General features: G+C 39.6%; 1 protein-coding gene across 3 annotated transcripts in view; it reads right to left on the bottom strand.

Moving 5' to 3' along the window:
- Nucleotides 1-18,715, bottom strand: part of KLHL5 (kelch like family member 5) — a 54,198-nt gene that overhangs the window by 12,274 nt on the left and 23,209 nt on the right. For all 3 annotated transcript variants that reach the window (XM_081019965.1, XM_081019966.1, XM_081019964.1), the window contains 6 exons: nucleotides 16,067-16,249; nucleotides 13,902-14,038; nucleotides 12,814-13,010; nucleotides 6,204-6,416; nucleotides 3,888-4,074; nucleotides 77-301 (listed from right to left, as the gene is read on the bottom strand). In XM_081019965.1, the coding sequence (XP_080876091.1) occupies nucleotides 77-301; nucleotides 3,888-4,074; nucleotides 6,204-6,416; nucleotides 12,814-13,010; nucleotides 13,902-14,038; nucleotides 16,067-16,209 (1,102 nt within the window). In that variant the 5' untranslated portion in view covers nucleotides 16,210-16,249. The remainder of the gene's footprint in view (nucleotides 1-76; nucleotides 302-3,887; nucleotides 4,075-6,203; nucleotides 6,417-12,813; nucleotides 13,011-13,901; nucleotides 14,039-16,066; nucleotides 16,250-18,715) is intronic.

The raw sequence follows: 18,715 nt of genomic DNA, 5'->3' as shown, positions 1-18,715 counted from the left end.
CTTCCGCTGGGCACGGGACTCTGCTTTAAATCAACAGCCACATATCTTGCTTTTAGTTATAAAAAAAGATACATACCCAGACCATGTCGGTGAGTGGACATAGGTGGCATCACACTCCAAGTTTTTGTTTTTGGGTTGTAACACTCCACTGTATTCAGTGTTTTCAGTCCATCTCTACCACCAACAACATACAACTTATCGTCTAATACTGCTACTCCAAATTGTAGTCTTCTTCCATTCATGTTTGCTACAGGAGTCCACATATTGGTACGGAGATCATACTTTTCAATGCTTGTTGCTCCTTAGCAGTAGTATAAAATAATATTAATTTAAAAACTCAAATCTTTGTGATCGCTATCCACAAAAATACAATAGATTTGGTTCAGATAGTGATAAACAATCTGATTACTTCTTTACAAAAATAATTATTCCCAACATACACACACGATACATTAGTTCTCATGTAGTTTCGAAGTGCATACTTGAGATGTGGTGTCAATAGCGATTACATAAATAAGGTTTCAAATAATCATTTGCTAAATATTTTGTCCTACCAAATCTGAACAGAATGTTAACAACAATTTATGGACAGATATAAAATCAACTAGTTTGTAGAACTATGATCTGTCTCATTTTCCTGGAATTTATATTTGCTCTCTCCTCAATATGTGTAACATAATTTCTTCATTCATGCAATATGAAATACTAACTGAAGCTAGAAAGAAAACGTTCTGCAAGTTCAGCTGTACATTCAGAATCCATATTCAACACAGCATGAAAGGCCACTTATGCAATCATTACAAGAACTTTTAAATAAAATACTTTGGTAACTAGTAATTATTTAAATATACTGAGATAGCTTCGGGGGTTTTTGAACTACGAATACACAGCATTGTATATATACACCTTTATTAACAGTATTAATTTCTAGGATTATTTTTTGTCTTATTTCATTGAATATTTGTGTGCACAGAGGTGAAATAATATCATGTAATAGTTTACTATAACTTCTTTTTCACTTGCATTTTTTCTTAATCAAAACAGGCAAGCTTGTTGAACTTGATTAAGGTAAGGCTGGTATATTTTCACCAATAATATAATGGCCATCATGTGGTTATGTTTCCATTGATCATTTATTAGGTTAAGAAAGATATGAGATTGTAAAAGCAATGAGAAGTTCTGCATCCATATTGTAAGCCTAGGTGTGCTATTTTCATGGAACACATACATTCCAGCAAGCTGAACCCTTCAGTTCCACCCACCCAAACCCCACCCTCATGTGGGTTTACAGGAAGGTGGAGTTACGTGGTTCATATATATTTATATGTTCATACTTAATCTTATTACTATAAGCCACAAATATTTTAAACACAGTTGCATAGTGCTTCACAGATTTTCCTTTGGGGGGAGAGAAGAGAACAGGGTGGTAGTTACAAAATGCTAGCTAACAGGCATCCTTGCAGCCAGCTTTTATCTGGCTGAAACTAAGTGACACATTTGGGACTTCCGGGGTGGCGCCATCGGTAATGGCGGACTCCCTCTGATCCGGAGGGACTGGCTCCACGAAAAACGGGTCTGTTCCGCTACGGCGAAGCGGGGACCCTTCAAAAAATCACAGGCGGAGGAAGCCTGTGACCATGGGACTCGGCGGGCACCTTTCGCGCCCCCCCAATCCGTAAAGGAACCCAACTACGGGCTCCGGAGCGAAGAGGGGCTAGTGGCGCGGTGCTGAGAGTCAACTGCTTCTTCCATGGAGCGAAGCTGCACAGCCGTTGCCGGAGAGCGCTACCTTTTTCCTGGGACAATTTGGTTACAAAAACAACTACCCATGAGCAGATCAAATTTGGACAATTGGACTTTAAACAACGATCTGTGAGTAGAAGGGAAAATTTGGATTAGGAAATTCTTCTTAATTTGGCACTGAAGCGGGAAGGTCTAAACAGGAAGTCAGCCTTCCGTTTCTTGTAGATAGATTAAAGCAAAGACATGGCAAACTAGAGTTCAGAAAATCGTTTGTAAAGGATCAACTTTCATCATCTAAAACTACTGAACCCCCTTCGGAAGCAGGAGAAGAGGGGGGATTTTTTCCGGATTGTTTAAACTTGCAGGAGAGAGTGTAAAGAAAAGTAATTTTCCACCGTCTTGAACCTGGGAGCGGGGTGTCAGGACAGACGTTTTTGGAAAGTTCATTGACTATAGACAAATGTTTTTGACAGACAGTTAAAAGAAGAGAAACATAGTGATTCCATTGTTCTCTTTCGCATTTTAAAGGAACAAATACTGACAAAATATCTGAAAAAGGAAACTTTGTTGTTAGATCTGCTGGTAAAAAAAATAAAAAGAAAAGAGATTAATACAAATAGAAGTTCTTCCCCTAGAGGGAGCTTGTGAAACTGTTATTAAACTTGAACTGGGGAGCTTCGCAGCTGCAAACAGATTAAGATCGTGGGAACAGACTTCTGACCTTGCATAACAATGTATTCAGAGGCTCTGGTGCGTGCCTTCTGTAAGACAAGTGCTTTATTGGAACAGTTACATGAGAAGACGGATTTGATGACTGTTGCGATTAGAAATTTTGGATACGTAGTGGGTACCTATATAGAACCCACCCAGGAATCAACTCAGGAGTGTGCTCTGACAGATCAGATGATGGAGGAGATTGTTGTTGGACCTCGGGTGGCAGAGATGGAGGGAGCTGTGGCCCAGCAGGAACATGAGTTGTTGGATTTGACAAATGAACTTGGAAAAAGCCAGATTTGGAGAGATAGAGTTTTGTTGGGCTTGGAGATGGGGGGCTGGATAGACCCCCCTATGCAGGGATGTCTTGCCTTTTCAAGTCTGGCAATGGGCCGTGAGGAGTTTGGGGTTGTGGGGGTCCTCAACTCTGGAGGGACCTTGAAACATGCTTTTAAATACTACATGGAGTTCAGTGTGGACTATGGAAAAGGGGCTGATCTGTCGAGAAGGGACAAAAATACTGTCAAGTTGGAGTTTCCACGAGTGAAAGGACCAGGAGACAAAGTAAAGTACAGGTATAAATATGAAGAAGATCTGCGGAAGGGACATGGAAGAGACTTAAGGGCCTTGGACATAAGATTACCAGGTTAATGAACTAGATGGATGGGACAGAAAGGACTGACAAAACCCGGGACCAGGAGGAAGAGACGTTGGATGAAGATTGGAAGAAAGTTTAATTTTTTTTTTATTTAGGATTGTTTTCCAAAATTAATGAGTATCAGAAAAATGTTGGAACGAAACTATTTGGCTCTAGCAGAAATGTTAAAAAGAACTATGCAAGAATATGTTATGGTTATGAGAAATTGGTATAAGTAAGATTTAAGCTTTAAGTTTTAGGGTCTTTTATAGTAAGATAAGGTTAAAATAGAGTAAGGTAATTTAATGACAGAATATTATGAAAAATGGGAAGGATTTGCTGTTATAAGTAATAACTGGAATACAAAAAAGGGAGGTGTGAGGAGGTTGATGAAATAAGGCAATGACAGTTAAGGATTTGGGAATATTGGATTTGTTTTTAAATGTTTGTGGTTTACTTTTGTTTTTTGGATTTTGATGTGTTTTGTTTTTGCTTTTTTTGCTTTTTACTGATTTGTACTGTTTGACTGCTGTTTGCTTTTCCCTTGTTTTTTTTCTTTTTTCTTCTTCTTTGTCTCTTTGTCTTTTCTGTAATTTTAAAATGCTTAATAAATATCATTTAAAAAAAAAAAGAAACTAAGTCACACATTCGTAGGGCCAGTTTTCAGCTCTTGCACGAAGAGCAAAAAATATACTTTTCACTGAACCGGTGAAAACACTTACAAATTAGCCTCTCAACTCCTGAAGTGATATGCGCATTTTCATCTGTAGTACAGACATCCTATAATCCATACCTTTAGTCGCATCCATGCCTCCAACTGCAAACAACACACCAACTGTAGATTTTCTAGGTTTCGTACGAGGACTTTGCAACATGGGCCGCCTCTCTGGCAACAGATGGTATTTCATTGCTTCCATAATGAGTTTTTGACATTCAATGTCATCTCTGAAGAGTGCATTGTTTTCCATATCTGCTAAAAACTAGAAAAAGGAGAAGACGATGTGCTGAACTTGAATAAATTAACAGGAATATTCTGAACATAAAATGCCAAATTAACACAACTAACCTACAATCAATAGAGAGTGTAAAATGTCTGTGTAAAGGCATGGATTTTGATAGAGAAGATTACAGAGATAAATGAGCACGACTTCTGTCTCTTTAAAGTTTAGCTAATACCTTCCCTGGGTGGGCATTTGGATCAGTATTGCAGTACTAAGGCTGTTTTCCTGATTAAAATTTACACACACACCCCAATCAGCTATTTGTTCTGTTACAGGAAATTACATGTACACAGGTTTTTGTGTGTGCATGCACATCATTTGGAACAGCATTTAAGTCTTTCTTCCTATTGTTATGATCTTTCAAACATACAGATAAAATTTTATACAGTACTGCTATCTAGTTGCTAGACTCCAACCACTGCCATCCTCCATAACACTTTATAATGAAAGGAACAGAATACAGAATGAAATCACATTGTACTGTGTCAGTCTTCAACAAAGACCAATAAACCTTGGTCAAGGTTGACTTGGCATGCTTTGTTCCTAACATACCTGTACTGGCTGCAACATAACACTTCTCCCATAATGTTATGGCTCCTTTGAATAAATTATTGTGATTCTTGATTTAGTGAATCTTGCTTCAGTTTGCAGTATGTAACATTTGCTGTATGCAAACCATTAATAATTCAGCATACTGCCTATCTTAGTTTTGATATTGGTCACTTTCAACCACATGCTACAAATTCAGGTGGATAGCCGTGTTGATCTGTCATAGTCATAATAAATAACAAGATGAAAGATGAAAAAATCATCTTCAGATACTCTGAAGCAGAGGTCGCTTCAATCTTATAACTGTTGATGACTGTTATGGCAGTTGGTTCCATAGGGAAGGGCAAGGGATTTTTAAGGGGATAGATGACCAAAATTAGCTTTAGTATGTATAATGGGACATGAATCCAGTATCCCTATTCAGACCATATCTCTCCATAGCTTTTAGTTTGGTAATGAGTATCTGATGAAGTGTGTATTACAACACGAAAGCTCATACCTTGAAAGCTTATATTTAGTTGATCTTAAAGGTGCCACTGGAATTATTAAAAAAAATAATTTCATCTTGTTATTTCTTATCACATGCTACAAGGCATACTTTTAGAAAGATGTTCATGGCAGGTGGCCTTCATCTTGGTGAATCATGTTTGAATATGCTGCTTCATTAGCTTTAATTGTTTTACTAAATTTTGATTTTCTTTTGCAAGCTGTCCTGGGACTTGGTTTTGAAGGGCAGGGTAAAGAGAAAACAATTTGCACTGGCTTGTTCTGTAACAGGGATGGGGAAATTCCAGCATACAGGCCAGCTTTGGCCTTTCCTGAAGAAAGCAGGACTGAACTCGCCAGGCATCAGTTGATACAAACCACTTCCTGATAATTGAAACCCCTGCTAAAATGGGGGACACGCTCAATTTTAGCTGTGGTTTCAGTGAAAATCACTCCTGGAGCAAGGATGGACAACTGATAAAACAGGAAAGCCAAATCTGCTTTCTGATTGGTGATGGGGGCAGATGCACCTTGCTGTCTGCACAGTGCTTGGAAGTCCAGATATCAGAACTTCAAAGTGCCAAATCATCTGACAACATTGTGACATCAGGTGATCCAACAGGTGGGGCTGCCCACATGTCAAATTTCCCCCCTTGATGTCAATCCTGAAATAGATCTGCCCCACCGAACCAAAAAATTCCCTACCGCTGCTCTAGAATAACCATGGATGCAATTAGTTTCTTTTCCTACACAAGACCCATATACAAAATTAATCAGAATCTTTGTCTTAAGAACACTGAGTAAATGTAAAATATGAAAGATGTTCAAAACAAACATTTATTTATAAAAGAACCAATTCAGTTATAGGTCATCGGGGAAACCGCTCCCTAATTGTTAAAAGCTTACATTACCACAGTGTGTTACTGGTGGCACTGTATTAATGGTAAGCTGATTCCCTGCATGAATGCAGAGGTTTCCAAGTGGGAGGCAACCAAACCATATCACCTTAATTTACTGGTATCAATGGGTGAAAGATGAAAGAACAGCTATACAGATTGCAGCCATTTATTTACCTGTGGTGCAAGTAATGGCAGCCTGATGTATGCCAGGAGGTTGCTGAGATCCATCTTTCTTTGATCCAAATCATGTCTCACCCATGTAAGCAATGCATTGAGGATGGTCTCTTCGTTTGGAATATTCATATCATCACTTGCTAAAAGCTTTGCAATTTCAGTGGCTGGTAACAATAAAAATTCTTGGTTTCTAATTACTTCCATGAAATGATCCTACAAAGTTTAACAAACAAAACATCTGGATATTAATGGGGAGACAGACCTTGTAAAGTATAACTGCAAATGGATATGTATGCTGGAAAATAAGCACTGCTTGTTATGTAACTTCCCACTCCAGTTTTGCCAAGAAGTTTTACCTCTTTTCAGCCTCAGTCCCTTGTGGCAGGAAACTGCTGCCACCATGGCTCTGGAGTTAGTGCTGGTAGGCATGGCACTGCAGTGGTGGAAACAGTGGTGGGCCAGACAACAAGCATACAAACCCATCTTAAATTTGCGAAGACCTGTGTGCCTTGAAGAAAGGCAGAAGTCCAGGTCAGGATGCACATAACAGCAACTCCTAAAGAGTTGCTTAAGAAAAGTTGGGGTAGCCTCCCCTTTCGCTGGAGGTACTTAAGGGCTGTGTGTCCTTGAAGGAAAGCAGAAGCAAGAAGACGTAGGCCAGCAATCTCATGCTCTCAGCTCCTGAGAGAACCCTGTTCTTTATTTTGTAACATATGTAGCATTTATGTATATTTAAAATTGTAAACTGCCTTGGGTGGCATGGAAGAAAGGAAGTATATAAAGAAAGCAAACAGAGGAAGCTTCATTCAGCACTCAAAAGCTACCCAGATAAATTATTTGTCTGCAGAAAGTAGCAGAAGCTACATGTTCCTTTGTGAATTTTTTTAATGTTGTACAGGGATTTGCATTTTCTTCCCTGAGCCAGTGTGTTTAAGGCTTGTGCAAAATTTGGAATTTTTGGCAAGAAGAAAGATAAATGAAGGCACTATGTTTTATGGAGCAGGTCCAGAGAACGAGCATTCCCTCTGACTGATAACCTTGGGACATTATAGCAACAATCTTCTTGGGACGTGGGTAGCCCTGGAGCTCCATACATACTGCCCAGGCTTGTGCCACGGGCAGGTCATTTTGGTGCTGCTAACACAGCAGTTTGACTTCACCCCTGGAGGCACACTCCATTGTCTCTTGAGACAGACAGATGCCCACTATTCTAGGGTTAATAGTAATAGTCTGCAGCATACCACACACTTCTTGGAAATCTTATTCAGTCATTACTTAAGCGTTTTAAGAGTCATCAGATATGGCCCATGTATTTTCTTTTCACATCTTTAATTTTTATTTGGTGTTTTCAACATTACATCAAATAATGAAAGATACATTTAATACATAGAACAAAATAGGAGAAAGAGTAAAGAATAAAATTATAAACTGGGGACAAATCTCCCATAATATATATAGGGTTCACAAACTGACATAAAGAGAAGCTAAACTATATTATTATTAATCATTTATAAACTGCAGTGCACAGATTAAAAATACAAGACCTTACCCAAAGGCTTACAACAGAAATGACAGAACAGAAAAGGAAAAGGATCAGGTAGCAGGTTATGTGAATGGTGAAAAATCTTTTCTATCTGAAACCTCAGAAAGCCTTTGCCAGTCAGAGTAGATGGCTACTTGGGCAAATAGACTTGATATAGGGCAGCTTCCTATGCCTCAGGTCTGTCTGTATAAAATCACAATGTCACTGGAGATTGGGATCTTCTTTCCACTGCACTGCTATTTCTATCCTAGCTGCTGTCACTGGATGGGAGGTAAGGCCCTTGTGTGGTACTGCTTCCTTGCGCTCAAATCAAACACACAGAGAGAAATTAAAATTCATGAACAAATCAACAACACAGAGTCAAAACATTTCTATTACAATTTGCACATAACCATCAAAAGCCTGGCAAAATAAATACATTTTGAGTTGATTCCTAATGCCACCAATGTGGGGAGAAATTAGACCTTGAGCAGGAGGGAGTCTCATAGATGGGGTGTTGTCAGAAGAAAGGCCATGGCTTTTGTCCACTAATGACAGAACTAGTAGGACCACATGTGTAGAACTTAAAGCATGGGTCAGAAAGTATCCATGGAGATAGTCCTCAAATACTTGTGCCAGGATGCATCATAAATCACTGACCTCCCAAACGAACAATTAAAAGTCTGTCACTGAAATCTTAGGATACTTGGAGAAGACCACAATGTGGATGAAAGCTCTAGACTCTTAACCATCTGCCCAACATTTATTTATTTTTCTCACATTTATACCTCACCTTTACTCTATCATGGAACCCATGGTGCCATGCATGTAGTACACCTATCCTGGCACTGACCAGATCCAGATCTGCTAAGCTAAGGCAGACCATAACCCTGATCTGCCTGAAGACAAGCAGAGAATATGCTGAGCTTCGAAGAGAATGAGAGGTACTAGGATTAGGTTTTGCAGATCAGCTCCTACACCCTAGTACTTAGTGACTGCACTTGGTTTGAATGAATTCATGCCTCCCATTTACTGTCATCAAATTCCCTCTTGCAATGCAATCTATACATATTTACTTAGAAGTCAATTCCTATTATGTTCAATGGGGTTACTCCCTAGCAAGTGAGTATAGATAGATGACTTCAGCCCAAGCTCCATTTCCCAACACACCTACAGAAAATTTGCAAAAACATTGCAAGTAAAATCAACTATCTCATATACTTCAAGCTGTTATTGGTCACCATAAGGGCTAAATATACTTCAAGCTCCTATTGGTCACCATAAGGGCTAAAATGTGGAACACTGAATTTTGTATAACACATCACATTCTGCACTCGGGCTTCTAAAAATATAATAAAGATATAAATCTTATTGCTTAAAATGAATAGTGCAATGAATAGAGTATAAAAATTGAGGAACACTATATTATTTTAATACAGGAGCAACACCCTCTTGTAAACTGAAGTGACACAGAACTGAAATCTGTCTTACTTATTTATATGTCAAGCTTTAGTACGTGAAACGAAACCATGCCAACCTTTTCAAGAAACACTAAATGCATTGTTCCATTAATGAAAGCCTATTAGTTTAGATCAGTCCCCTTGAGATTACTTGCTCGAAGATCTCGTAAACCAAGAAATACTTCAACTGAATCTTTGGCAGGCCCACACACAGTTGTTTTCGTTTAAAATTAGTTGTGAAGTTACATTATTGAACAACTCCTAGTTTCATATAAAAGCCTTACGAAAGAGCTTTTTATAAGACTGGATGCTTTAACTGCATATATATACATCCTACATGAAGTAAACAGCTCAGCTCCTTAGATAAGGCTACATATGAACAGGGCCAACTGGAATGCCAAAACAGGTTTAAATGGAACTAGAAATATTTCACATTCATTGTACATTAATATTTTTTAAGCCTTCATAAGAAGCAAAACAGTGTGGAGATGCAACAGAAAGAGGCTCTGGGGGGGGACTCCTGCTCACCCCCTTGGCTGTTGGCCTGTGGGGTTCCACAGGGTTTTTGTTTGTCCGCCATGCTGGGATGTCATAAAGATGTTTGGAATCTGTGCCACCAATGTGTGGATGACACTCATCTCTCCCTCCCTCCCTCCCTGCTTTCCATCGCATTCCAGGGAAGCTGTGGAAGTGCTGAACCAGTGTATGAAGTTGGTAATAGATTGAAAGATAGAAAGAAAACTACAACTTAATCCAGACAAGACAACATAGAATAGGGGGTCTAGAAATAGGAGTTCAACCTGTGCTGCATGGGGTAACATTTCTCTGAACACAGCTTTGTACTGTTTGTATTGAGTTGTATTTTACTAATTACCCTCCTTAAAGGACGCTGAGGAAAGGCAGAGTGTAAATATTTTAAATAAGCAAATGAAGCAAGCATGCACAAATGCTCCCTACTTTGCCTTTTCTGCTATTTACCGCCATTTGAAGCACAATGCACAATAAACTGCTTTTAATAAGGTACAGTGTTTTAGCATTGGTATAGGTACATTGCACACGTATTATAATACTTTTAAAAATAAACATAAAATGGTTGCTTTTTTAGTGCCAACATTTCCTTACGTTAAAGCAGTTTTTAAGCAAATGAAATTAGTAGGGGATTTATTCTACATGAACATTCAATTGAACTACAGATTTCTATTCTGTTTCCATGGCAACATTCGTTTCAAACCATTATTACTAAAATTGAATTTCACGTCTCTGTTGGAACTAAACAACATTAAAAAAGGCCCTTGGAAGGGTTCATCTAGCACAACTAATTACTCTGGAAAATAGCTTTCTAAAATCCAACTAATTTAAATTTCATTCCTGTCAAACTATTAAAGGTTATAATTGTGTCACTGTTTATTGCAGTGTCAATAGCTTCAAGGTAGCTATTTCAATGGCCACAGCTTTATAATACGTCTCAAAAGCTTCTTAACAACAGAGGAGGAAATGGTGCATCAAAAGCATACAAAAGGTAGAAAGGCAAATGATCACGAACCACTGAGAAAAACAGAAAGGATATACCTTGCCTGTCTGAATTCTTGAGGTGAAATCTTTAGCAAGAGTAGGAACAATTCTTTAACAGTTTAAGTCTAACATTACTCTAGGCAGAACTCAGACAGATAGAAAGGAAACAAACTAGTCTACTGCGGATACTGCATCTGTGCATGGATTATTCTCATAGGCTCAACAGAGTACTGTCTACTCTCTCGGCCTATGCACACATGCACAGGAAGTGTAGCAGGATCTGTTCCCCCAATCAGTTCAATCTTACGTTATTTGTACTCTGAAACTGTGCCAGAGTACATTATGCTCAAAGTGTGCTACTGGAGAACTGTCCAAACCTACTTATTATTATGTGGGCAAGTAAAGGTGAAGGATCAAGTGCAAAGCACTAGACCTGCATTGGATTACCCCAATGAAACTGACTGGCAACAGGTCAGGGCAGACAAAAGAAAGTACTTACTTGCATAAGATGATTGATTTATGGAATTCCCTGCCAGAAGATGCAAGGACGGCTGCTGGTTTCAAAAGGGATTAGAGACATTCGTGAAGAAAGGGTCTACCAATGGCAACTAGCTATTATAGCCAAATAGAATACATACTTCTGAATACCAGGCACCACTAAGCTCTCTTGTATAGATGCTCAGAGCATGTACTTTACACATTACAACAGGTTCACCGTATAGCTACAAATCTGTGGAAGCACTGAGGACCAATTTCATATTTTGCAAAAGTAACCCAACTTGAGAGCAAGATGGCAGGTGAGTGGTAGAACACAGAGATTATCTCTGTACCACACATCTGCCAAGTTGTTCTGAATATACTGATATAATTTATTAAATACATAACTTGCCCTTCATCCCAAAGGAGCGCAGGGTGGAAAACAGAGAACTAGTATAAAAAAAACACAATAAAAATAAAAGATAACGTATTTGAAAAATTTTTAAAATAAGAACATCAAAAGTTTATATATAATTAAATCAGCTGAAAAATATTTATTGTTTAGATTACAATCAAACCCCCATACACATATCAGGCTGGAAGGGAGGGTTGGACTGAGCAGCGGCATTCCTCTGCTTGCTTCTGCCAGCCTCTTACCAGTACAATGATGCAAGCAAGCAGCACTCCACTGGCCCAGACCTCTCCCTTCTGCCTGAAAGTGCAGGAAGGTGGAAGGCGTGCCAGCAGTATTCCTGCTGACAGAAAGTCCCAAAACAGGGCATTCTGAAGGTGGAACTGAGCTGGCCTCAAATCCACTTGATCTGAGCTGCTCTTATACCTGGCACAGGCTCATTGCGAGACCAACTGCTGGTGCAAGGATCGTGCCTGATTTGCCTGTCCCCTTTGCCCACCCTTCCACTGCTGCTGCAATGAGCAACTTAGCTCCAGAAAGCCTCAGCGACAGCAACTGAAACTTTGGATTGCTTTGCCAGTGAGTGTGATAAACCAATTGCATCAGAAAGGAAAATACCAGATGAAAGTGGAACAGAAAATACCAAACGAATGTCAGAACTGACTGACCCATCCCAAGTGTGTGTGTATACAGGAGCGCTCTTTCTAAGTGCTAAAAGCACTTCAGATATCATCACCACAAATATCATTATCCCAGCAATCATCAGACCCCTAGGGTAGGCAAATTTATTTTTCATGTCAGACATAGAGCAGCTTGCCCAAAGCAAATCAGTTGACAGCAGAGATTATGTGAGCTGGGAGTTTCCAGATCACTATCTTATCCATAAGCCATGCCAGGTATTCAGGGGACATATTCTGCAGTACCCAAAACATTGTTATTCTCTTCCCTAGATCCCTATAAAATAAAATAAATCCAGAGGGCAGAATTCAATGGGTCCCACCAATGGAAGCCCTGCACAAGAGCTTCTGCTTGAGCAGTGGGACTTTCTGTCCCTTTCCTTCCCCTGCAACCACTAAAATTGGTTTTTGTGAGTCAGAGAACTTGCACAACAGTGTGGGGGGGGGATAATTAGGTCTGGCAAGCCAAAATACTTGCTCTGACAGAATGATCACCTTAAAGCAATGTTCCTTAATAAACTGACAGTAGATGCACATATAAACAACTTACCATGGTGTAATTGTGGGCTACTTTGTGCAAATCCGTGCAACCCTGTGCATCCGCAAAGGACCGGATTCCAAGGCAATTTGATGGATGAAGCTGCTTCATTAAAAATTTACAGCAAGCTTCTACAACCTGAGAGAGCTGAAGAATACATGCTGTAGATAACAGGCACTCAATATTATCTTCTTTTAATTCAAGGCGACCTAGAAGAGTCAGAAAGAAGTTTAAGGTATTTAGGAAATAATAATATTACAAGAGCAACTCTGCTAGATCAGACCAATCTAAGGGAGGGGAGAGAAAGCTCTCTGGAGTGGACCCAGACTAAATTAGTGGAACTTGGGTCCCAGTGAAATCAATGGGAAAAGTTAGTCATGACCAGTTATATTGATTTCAATGGGAATTTAGTGGAAGTGCAAATTAGTCTGAATCCAACCCACTCTCTCCACACCATTCAACATTTAACAAACCTCTATCTGTTATGTTCTCCTAAGTCATATTTATTCTAAATGAAGAAACCCCAAATGCACCTAGTCTTTTCTCATAAGCTAGACTCCTAACCTCCAGAAAGGACAACTTTGTGTTCATGAGGTTGGAGGTGCATAGAGGAAAGAAGCTGTGTTGCCACTTTAACTGCCAGGTTTCCAGCTACATCCACTACAAGTCTGAGCTGTGTCCTGGCTGGTACAGGGATGAGACTGGCTCAGACAGGTCAAAAGGAAGGCCTTTTCACTCAAATCCTTTCCTGGGCCACAAAAAGGAGTTTTTGCAGTCTTCCCTATTTATATATTTACTTATACTTTCACACTGCTAATAACTGAAGTTATCAGGATGGTTAACAATAAACACCAATACCGCAAAACAGAATAAACATCTATATTTGGTTGGCTTTGTGGCCTATACCCCACAGTTACCAGGTTATTGGTGAGTTAAGAGGAAATAAATGAGACAGTACAGATTTGGGGGAACCACTGTATCAGGAGTTGGGTTTTGTTGATATTTGAGTAAACAGCCCCTTCCCTTCACAGCAGGTGAGAAAGCTAATAAAATAAACAAATGTACATACATTAGACAACTTTACCAGCCACTTTCATTACCTGTATATGCATATTGCACCAAAGCCCATAGTGCATTTGGCTCAACACCTTCCATTTTGATTTCTTCTTGTCTTGCCTCTCTTACATCATTAGTAAACATGGCGGCAAAGTAGTCCGAGACAGAAGACAACACTAATCTGTAACCATATGAAACAAAAGATGTGAAAATGACATTCACATTAATGTCATTTCTGAAAACATTTTGAACTTGACAAACTATGATATCATCTACTTCTCAATATGTTTCTTAACCTACCTCTTTGGTGCTTTATAACTTCACTGCCCAGTAAAAAATACCACTTAAAGCTAATCTGAATTTTGAGACAAAAATGAGAACTTTTTGGCGAAATGCAGTTCAATGGGTGCTAGGACTGGGCAATATATCAATATATCATCCAAAACCAGTTTGAAGTTCACATCATGATAACTGTTTCATAATATTTGAGCTGGCAATATATTGTGAATTACAATGTGTGTAAGGGCTAGGCAACCTCTGGTTTTCAACATCGCAATAACTCACCAGCTAAACACTGCAACCTACCACAATGTCAGAAATAAGGATGGAACTATACAGAGGCAAAATGTCCTGGCAACTGCTAGTACTTAGGGGACTAAAACAGATAAATGGCAATATTATCAATCATCACAAACAGTTTCGTCAGCAGGCAAGCCAAAATGCAACCCAACAGGACTTTTGGTTTTGGGCTTGGCTACCAAATGGTGGTATTCAGGACAATCCAAAGTACGGCGATGAGACATAGTGAAAACAAATAATCTGGGACTGTAATGCCTCATGGCAGTGACAGGGAATGATAGCAGCAACAGCAGACTGCAAGGCCTCACGGCGGCAATTCAAAGTTGCAGCAGAAGCAGTGATGGCCTGCAGGGACTCGCAGCAGAGGCCTGCAGGAACTCGTGACTATGACTGGAGGTGACAGCAGTAGCGGCATCCTGCGAGGCCTTACGGCGAAAACAAGAGATGGCAGCAATAGTAGTGGCAGCCTGCGAGGCCTCGTGGTAGCAGTGGGAGGCAGTGGCAGAAGCTGTGGCAGCCTGCCTCAGCAACGCCTTACAGGTCACCTCTGCTTCTGCCACTGTCTCCTGCTGCCACCACAAGGCCTCACAGGCCGCTGCTACTGCCACAGCCATGACAAGGCCTTGCAGGCCATTGCTGCTTTTGCCACTGCCGCAAGGCCTTGCAAGACCACCACCACCACTACTGCTGCCACCACAGGAAGACCTTGCAGGCTGCCGCCACTTCTGCCAACCTTGCCCACTGCCATGGTGAGGCTTAACAGGCTGCTGATTATTGTGCCACTACTGCCAGGCTGCCGCTGCTTCTCCCCCCCCCCCCAAACAACGTTGATTCTGCCGCTGCTAGGCTGCCACTGCCTAGTAGGCCTGCTGGCAGTCCCAGATTATTTGTATTCACTCATCACCATACTTTGGATTGCCATGAATATCACCATTTGGTAGCCAAGCCCAAAACCAAAAGTCCCATTTGGACGCATTTTGGCTTGCCTGCTGCTGAAAGTGACCATGAGGTGATTGATAATATCATCATTTATCAGTTTTAGACCCTTATGTAGTAACAGTAGCAGTTCGCCTCTGCGTAGTTCCTTCGTTATTTCAGATATCATGATATATTGTGATGTTTAGCTGGTGATATATTGTGATATTGAAAACCATTTATCGCCCAGCCCTAATGGGTGAAAACATCTACTTCCTAGTAGTAATAATAGAAACCAAATGGTATGGGGAAGTTCATGAATGAAAAATAAACAAAAGGCTAGCAACAAATCAATAAATAAAATTTGCCATTTATAAGCAGATGTGTTTACAACCAAGTGCTTTGTTATGGCTTTTAGCTAAATGAATAAAATTACTACCTTACCTACAGACAAATATGCACCAGCAGCTCCTTTTTCACAAGCAGTGAAACGTTTATATAAAAACTACCCATATGCTTAATTTTTCTATGATTTTCAAATTACTGCAAATATTTATTTTGGACAAGATTTCTGCATTGACAGCTGTTAGAAAAAAATATCTTTGGTTCAAATCACCACATGAACATATTGCAAGTGGACTAGTTATGGAACTTTTTCAAACAGTCAATTTGGGAAGTTTGTTATAACTTAAGAAAAGTCTAATTGCATATTTACCTGTGTGCTGGAATCCGACGGTCACCAGCAACTAATACTACATCACATAACTGTTTGTGTCTCAGGTAGTTTTCCATCTTTTTAAAGGTTTGCTCTGCATGGTTAAGAGCCTGGAAAAATTCATCGGATGTACAAGGCTCCATCGTATGACACGATGACAGAGTCTGGCTGCTACTAGAAGTCCTGGAAGCACAAAAGATACATATTTTAAACTCATATTCACAGCCTGAGATAAAAGATGTTTGTATTATGCATTTCAGAAAATAACAGACTAATTCATTTGTAGGCATTTTTGACAAAGTGCAGAATCTCTAACAGCTTCTTCCATATAAGACTTGCTGTGACTGACAAAAGATTGGATACTAATGGCACATATCATGAGGAATTTTTTTTAAAGTTATAATTCTTACAGCATTTAATCATTGCATTCCCACCAACAAAGGCATGCCAGTTTGTTCTACACTGCAAACTGCCTTTGTATTCCATTTGTATTATTCAGTTTCCACTTTCAAGTGCTACTCAGTTAAAGCAACCATACAATGTAGAATAACCACAATTCATGAACTAAGTAACAGGTCAACAAAATACATATATATTTTAATGCCTATGCCTTTTGCACTCCCTTCTTACATTTCCAATGCAATTTTGTTTTCCCATTGAACTTTTTTCTCTATATCAATATAAAACTAGCTGTATCTGTGGAAATGGTTTAAAAGTACATGACAGTATTTTTATAGAACAGTATACCAAAGAAGTCAGACTACCTAACAAAGACTTCTTTACAGTGCAGTTTATTTTATTTACAGTTTTGCTGCTAAGTGTACGCAAAACAAAAACACTCTCCTGCACATACATCCAAAGAGATACTAAAGTCCAAGCATCATTTTATGAGCTCCAGCCATCTCTCTGAAGGCAACTGGAGCACCATGCTAATAAACATCTTATGCCAGGAAAAGTGGTTAATTGTCAAAGATGCAATTAATGCCACTGGCAATTATGTGATCATAATTAGGTTTCAAAATTAACAGCCTATTAAGAAGATATATAGATGGATGGTAGAAAGAAAGCAGCAGTGACCTCTAACATGTCTTCCCACGCCAGCGAGAAGCAGAGCAGCAGGAGGCTCAGCTACAGCCAAGGCTGCAGGCAGTATGTTTGTGAAAGCAGGGCATCTTTGCCTCCTCCCATGGAGTAAAAAAACCACACACATTGCTGACTGGAAGAAGCTAAGGGTCGATGCCATCCCACCTATGCCTTCAAATGAGTGATGACTATATACATGCTTGAGAGAAGGGCCATCATCCACTTCTAACAGAGTCCACAATAGAGAAGAGTCATGTCCCTTCCCCCCCAACGAGTGTGGGTTTATTCTGCAAGCTGTCATTCACACAATAACAGTGCATCAGTGGTGGAGTTATACAGGACTACCTACACATCATTTAGTTTTATTACTTGTTATGCAATGCATCCCCAGTGTTTTCACATTATTGGCGTCTGGAGAAGCACTAAAACACAACAAAAGCAGGAAAGACACACAGAGAACATTTGTGGATTTCAGCAGGATATTATGGGACATGCACTGATGAAGCAGCATGTCCACACTGAATATTTTGCAGGCGCAAACTGCATTTTTAAATTGTTTTCACAGAATACAGAAAGAACACAAGGTAAATAAAGCAAGAAGAAGGAAACAAGCCCCCTCTGCACAACCTCCACACACACCCCAGACAGGTCAGCCAGCCATCAATGAAATAAAAGATTAAAAATCAACCCAGAGTACTTTTCCACATGCAACCATGGGAGCCAGGCAGACAAAAATCATGTTTCTTCATAGTCACATAAGCTATCAAGCTTCACCAAGTTAAATAAACTTTCCCAGTCTGCAGAGCACCATTTTGTGTGTGTTATACTTTCTATCAAGGCCAAGTTCCTTATCTGGGTAGTCCATTCCATCATTAAATTACCTGTATATGGGATAACTGATTTAACTTGTGATTAAATTGCCTGCTAATGTACTCCAGTGTTTGGCTATAGTTAGCAAGGCAACCACAATTAGGAACATGGTAATATAAGCCTTTATGGTTCTATGACAGCCTTAATACCTGTGTGTAAAGGTGGAAATAATACCATGGTTCACATCAGGATACTCAAATTTTCTTGATATTTGAATAAGGCAACTGCAGGTCTGATATTTTACAAAGTAACAATAAAAAGGTCAATGATATGACAAAGGAGGGTCATACCAGACAATTTCTACAAGCCCACATTTTTCAATTAGTGCTACAATTGGCACTAGAGTTGATCCAGCATCAACGATGCAATGTTCTCTCCGTCTGCAGTGGAAGAAGGTAGTCTTGCTAAACGAGGATTCTGTTTGCACCAAAGCATATCTAATCAATTGTATGCTTTAGCACTGGAGAAGAGAAACAGCTTATGTACACTGTTTTAAACAGCAAAAAAAGTTCACAAAACGTCAGTGTGATGCTATAGGAAGCCAAGTTAGTCATGCTGGTGTTTGCCAATTTTGTACAGGGGGAATACATGAAATTAGTAAACTTCTGATTTGCAGCAAATCTGTTTGCCAATGCATCTGAACAGGAAGGCTGTGGTTTACGCTTGTCAAAGAAGACTGAAAGACAGGATCAAAAT

The sequence above is a fragment of the Podarcis pityusensis genome (assembly GCF_964106645.2).
Source record: "Podarcis pityusensis genome assembly, chromosome: 9".
NCBI lineage: Eukaryota > Metazoa > Chordata > Lepidosauria > Squamata > Lacertidae > Podarcis > Podarcis pityusensis.
The sequence above is the reverse complement of the archived record's forward strand: the minus strand, read 5'-3'. Positions and strand labels throughout refer to the sequence as shown.